The sequence below is a fragment of the Trichechus manatus genome, unplaced genomic scaffold (assembly GCF_000243295.1).
Source record: "Trichechus manatus latirostris isolate Lorelei unplaced genomic scaffold, TriManLat1.0 scaffold00056, whole genome shotgun sequence".
NCBI lineage: Eukaryota > Metazoa > Chordata > Mammalia > Sirenia > Trichechidae > Trichechus > Trichechus manatus.
In genome coordinates this window covers 9003941-9009940 of record NW_004443992.1, presented here as the reverse complement: position 1 = coordinate 9009940, position 6000 = coordinate 9003941, and the positions used below count along the sequence as shown (strand labels likewise).

Sequence of the window (6000 nt, the reverse complement as noted above, 5' to 3'; positions counted from 1 at the left end):
TATGTATAATTATATAATATATAATATAAAGAGAATTATTGAAGGTAATCAATTAAACCTGAGAACAAGATTGTTTTAATGCATGCTGTGCTATGAAAAAGTAACAATACAGAGCAATATAGTATAAGTGAGGTATATAGTGCAGTGAATTAGAGTATAGAACACTTTCCTTTAAATTCTGTTGTCTTAAAATTAAAAATAAAATATTCTCAGGTGACATACTTTTAATTTTTTTTAAATTTGTACATAATTATGCTTAGAAAAAATTTCAACTATATATTGCAAATATTTAGTCACCTTAAAATTAATATATAGAGTATTTTTCAAAGGAATTATGGAAATGTGAGGATAAAAATGTAAGAAGTGATCTAAGGAAGAATCACCTTCTTTTCCTGATTATCTTGTGCTTACCAGTGATGGTCAAAAATACTATTTTAAAGGACTTTTTTCTGTTGTTTAATATGCTTTACAGCTACCTTCTATACCGACTTGATTGATTCTTAGGTTTTGGGCTCAGTTGTTTAGTGGATTAATTTTATAAGGTATTATTGCTCAGTTACAGTAAGACTTGCTTCCTAAATATCATTCTATTTTCTAGTCATTTTAAAACCACATTGCACTAATTTATTCATTCGCATCACTATCAACAATGTTGTGAAACATACAAAAATGCATACCTTACTATCAAAAAGCAGTGAAAAAAACGCTGTAATTAAGTTTGATGAAGTGAAATATTTTTCTGTACAGGTAATGTTCAAAGTTCTCCTCTCTATGTAAGAATATGTCTTTATAGTTTCAAATATTCTACACTAATTATATCTTTTTTTTAAGTGGGTGGGAAAAAAAATCAGTGCCTTTTGTTTTGTATTTGACAGTGTTCTATTTTTACACTGTGGGTTATGTTGGTCTTTCTATATAAGTTCACTGCAAAATGCATAATCTCATTTGACTTCTTTCCAGAGATGTTACTATCTGTGGTCTTGAGTGTTTATCACACATGTATTTTTCTTTATTTTGCTCATCCCTTCCCAGCTACTCTCCTCCACCCTTTCTTTTTCATCTCCTTGCCCTCTCTTCCTGTCCTCTCCTGTGTTCCCCTTGCATAGACACACTCTCTCTCTCTTTATATATAATATATATACACATACTTATCTATAGATATAAACACACATATATGCACACAACTACCGTATACGTGCACATATACATATACACATATTATGGAGGAATTGCAGTGCATGTTTGGTTAATATTTCTGGTATATAAAGATTTTTATTTACCAATGTGATAGTATATTAATTATTAAGGAAAAATTGAAAAAGTATTTTTTAGAGAGTAGCCAGATCTAGACAGATGAGTTCTGTAAATGGAAATCTGAAGTTGCTGCTATGATCTGCTCATTATCCTTGGAAAATTATTTTTTAGTTTTCTTTGAGCTTCATGTTGAAAATTTCAGCTCTGAGAAAGATTTGCATTTGCTTCTAAGTCACCTGAGGCTACTACCAGTTTGAGACCACTTCATACTAAATCCTAGGCTTGAGGCTCTTTATACCATCCAGTGAATATGAATTTAGGCTGCAATTCCACATAAACTTGTTTTTGTTTATATCTTCTCAGAGATTTTTTCCCCCCTCATTCTGCTCAGCAGTGCAAGCCTTCCTTGCAGCCTTCTGTGGATGAATTGGGATAAAAGTTTCTCTGTTTACCGAGGCCATAGCCCTCTGGGTTTTTCACTTTATGGAAGGAGGGTTGGGGGACATGTCTTTGCCCTGTCATTTCTCTGCTTTCCCAGGCTTTGACAACTGCAGATTCAGGTCACCTGGTTGGGAATGCCCACAGGTCAAGAACAACTTCAGGGTCTAGTTTATCTCTCTGAGTTTCTGCCAGTACTTGGAGTTTTACATGATTACTCCTTACCAGTTCACGAACTCTTTTATGCTTTTTAAGAAGATATTTTAAATATTTTATTTGGTATTTGTAGTTTTTCTGACAGCCAGATTGGTTCTAATGATCTATATGTGAAATTACTGAAAAACTGAGCCTGCACTCTTAACCCCTCTGCTGGCACACAAGTTGACACGTGAATTGCTTTTTTTCTTATGTCTCAGAGGAAGAGAGTCACAAGCATTGAACAGTTGTGGGGAGAGACACCATAGAAAGGCACCTAGAATCTTGGGGTGAAAGGCATGAATTTTTTTCTAATTAGCAAAAGAGTGTACAGATTTTTAAAAATAACAAAATAATGGTATTGTACTACTGAACTTAAGGTTGAGAGACTTTTGAGTTGAGGTTATAAAAAGAGACTGAAAAGAATACTGGATGCTTAACTTTTGGTAATACAGTTTCAGTAGAGAGATGAGGGTGAACTTTTGTACAGAGTTAAAAAAAGAATGTAGGCAATGGGTATTTCAAAAAGACTGTAACTGACAGCAAACAAACAAGATCCTGATTGTTGTTGGTATTAGGATATATGTGACTGTGAGACTGAAAAGTTAGAAGGCTAGTGGCATACGAAAACTACTCATTAGGTGTGTACATCGTATAATATAGTGTATGGATATATTTACTCAGCTATTGTATCTGAAATTCAGACAGCAAATTCAATGCTTTTTTTCACATGTATTTTGATATTGAGGTTCCCAGACGTCAAGATGATGTGCGGAATAATATTTACTTAGAACTAATGGAATATGAAGATATAGAAAAATATCCTATTGTTTTAGGGGGTGTTCAGGTACACCTTTATGAAGTAATTCAGGTATGTATCAAAACCATTTTCTCACTTTTTATCACATTTTCCAGTTGATATTCATTGTTGTAATTTATGTATACCTGACTGACTCCTTTTATTTATTATCTACCTTCAAACTCATGTGCTTAAGAAAACAAGACTCTATCTGTTAAAAAAAGAAAGCATTAGTTTGTAACACAATAATATTTTTATAAGTCTATTTTTTTCAGAAGCGCAGTGATACAACCTAAAAGACTAAGCATGTTTTATTATAAAATGTTTTTCTGAAATCTTTTAAACCATGACTCTGACTGCAAGCTCTGTCTCACAGGTGGTAGCTGAGATTTAAGTTCAGTTCTTTTACACTTAGCTGGGCTGCTTGTAGTCTGCCTGTGCATGAGTCATTTGGGATTAGCTGAAGATTCGGGCAGAGTTTATACACAGATTTTGTTACTACTCCATTCTCATTTTCTCCTTTCCAGGAGTCCCCCTCACTTTCTAGTAGCTCTGACTGCCCTGAACTCAGAGGAAGAGAACATTTGATTAGTGAAAAAATATAAGCAATCTAAAGGATTTTCAGAAATATTTGTTAAGACAAATCAAAGAAGCCCTCAAAGACTAATGAGGTTATATAAAAAAGACATAACAGCCAGATTGCAGGGGCATATACTAGCTAATTTCAGAATAATATGAACAGCGAAAAGATGACTGCAACATTCTGAAAAAAAGAAAAATCCATGAGTCCTTGGTGATCTTCAAAAAAGAAAAGAAAAGAAAAAAAAAAGGAGCAAGAAAAGAAAAAGTTTTTTTTTTTAACAGAAGAATGTAGAAGGAATGATAAAATTACAAATTCACCATTTTTGCAACTCTTTGTAATAAATAATGATTGATTCAGTCAAGAATTAGCAATAGTACTAAAATCACTAGGTAAAAGTTTGTTGGGGAAAAGATATTTGCATAGTGCCATAGTAACTGCCCACAGATTGATTATTGCAAAGGGGAAAATGTACCTTACAATAGAGAGATCTGTAGCAACCACTTTAACCAAGTGCTCAAAATTAGCATAACTAATTGTGGGCAGCTTAACATCATGTACTTCCTGAGTGATATAATATGAAGTACACATCACCTATAAATTATTCTCATAAAAAATGTTTAACCTGAATCTAATCAAGACAAGCTTAGACCTAAATTACAGTTTATAGGAATTTAGGGTGTAGGAATAAAGTTAAACAATACAATGAGGCTATGATAAGATTAATACAGAATGTGAGACATACAAGCTTAGATTCTTTAAAACATTAAAGTTTTAAAAAACAAAGATGAGGAAACTTTTCTAGATTAAAAGAGAGTAAAAAGATGCAACAACTTTGATTGGATCTAGGTTTGAAAAAGATAGTTATAAAAGATATTCTTGAGACAATTGGGAAAATTTGAATATGTACTGAATATTAGATAAAATTCTAGAATTATTGTTAATTTTCTTAAGTCTGAGACTGATATTGTGGTTATGTAAGATACACTTATTCTTACAGTATGCAAGGTGTGGTTTAATATTTAGGGCTGAAGTGTCATGATGGCTGCAATTTACTTAAAAATAGTTCAGCAAACACACACACACATAAATATAGTTTGCTGAACTATTCATATGGTTGTATATATATAATATATGCACAGATATTAAGTAAATATAACAAAATGTTGAACATTTTTAACAACTGTTAGACAAATGTTTGAACAAAATATTTGGATTTTGTTGAAGGAGATCTGGATGTTTGTACTACAGTTGTATGTACAAATTTTCAGTATTGATTTTTATGGGATAATTTTTTTTAATGTGCTAATTCAATTTTAAAACATGAGTATACATTTTTTAAATAAAAAAATCACCCACCATCCAACAATTCAATATAGCATTTCATTTCTCCAAACTTCCTTCTAATTCTTTTTTATAAACGTAAGAAAGAATAGAAAAGCTCAGCAGGGACATACACAATATAAAAGAACCAAATGTAAATTCTAAAACTGAAAAATATATGATCTGAAATTTAAAAATTCACTGGATGGACTTAACAGCAAAATTGAGATGTCAGAGGAAAAACTATCCTTTTCCTCCTGATTTCTTTAAAATATATGTAACTGTTTAAAGCAAAAATTATAATTTTATCTTTTGGGGTTTATAATGTATATAAACATGCACATAACAAGTTTAGCATAAAGGATAGGGAGGAAGTGACATTTAAAGGACTTAAGCCTACATTTTCCTTGAAGTTGTACAATATTAACTCAATGCCATTGAAGTTCCTGTGCTGCAGCCTGATCCCATCCCACTGCTTCCTGCCCTTCTCCTCCAAAACATGTAACAATTTTCCTCAACTTTGTATTTATTATTCCTTTGCATTTTTCCATAGTTTTACTACTTATACACAGCTTTTTAAATCAGAAATTAACATGTTATTTAATTTTGCATGTTTTTAACTTTATAAAAATACTATCACATATATTTCTTAACATATTGTTTCTAAGATTAATACATTTAATTTCACGAGCTAGAATGCATTCTTTCGCAATGGTATACTATTCTATGTGGGAATATACATCAATTTCTTTATCCATAAATTTGTTAATGGAAATTTGGATTATTTCCAGTTTTGTTTTTTGTTTTTTTTTTTTTACTATTATGAACGTTAATGTAGTGAATTTTCTTGAACATGTCTTCAAAAGCATGCCTGCAAAAGAGTCTCTAGGTTATGAAATTGCTAGATCATAGGTAAAGTCACCATATAATTTTCTGAGCAAACAGAGTCATCAGGGAAAATATTCAGTCAATACAAAGGAAATAAGTAAAGGAGGAATCAACTTCAACCATTTGTCGTCAAGTCAACTCCAACTCATGGTGACCCCGTGTGTGTCAGAGCAGAACTGTGCTCCTTTGGGTTTTCAATGGCTGATTTTTTTCAAAAGTAGATCACCAGACCTTTCTTTTGAGGTGCCTCTGGGTGGAATTGAACCTTCAGCCAACCTTTCAGTTAGCATCTGAGTGCATTAACCATCTGCACCAGCCAGGGACTCCAAAGGAGGAATAGAGGAACAAAAAAGACATGAGGCATATAGAACACAAAAAGTTCAATAGCAGATGTAAATCCAGATTTTTCAATAATAACATAAAATGTGACTGGGTTCAACAATATAATCGAAATGGAAAGATTGGCAGACTGGATATAACTATATGCTGTCTACAGGAGAAATACTTAAGATTAAAAGATAAA

General features: G+C 32.1%; 1 protein-coding gene across 1 annotated transcript in view; it reads left to right on the top strand.

Annotated features, from left to right (window-relative positions):
* The window catches only part of C2CD6 (C2 calcium dependent domain containing 6), a 126365-nt gene that overhangs the window by 21760 nt on the left and 98605 nt on the right, over positions 1 to 6000 (top strand). Inside the window, exons 4-5 of the mRNA XM_012556045.1 lie at positions 599 to 747; positions 2636 to 2758. Of these exons, the coding sequence (XP_012411499.1) occupies positions 599 to 747; positions 2636 to 2758 (272 nt within the window). The remainder of the gene's footprint in view (positions 1 to 598; positions 748 to 2635; positions 2759 to 6000) is intronic.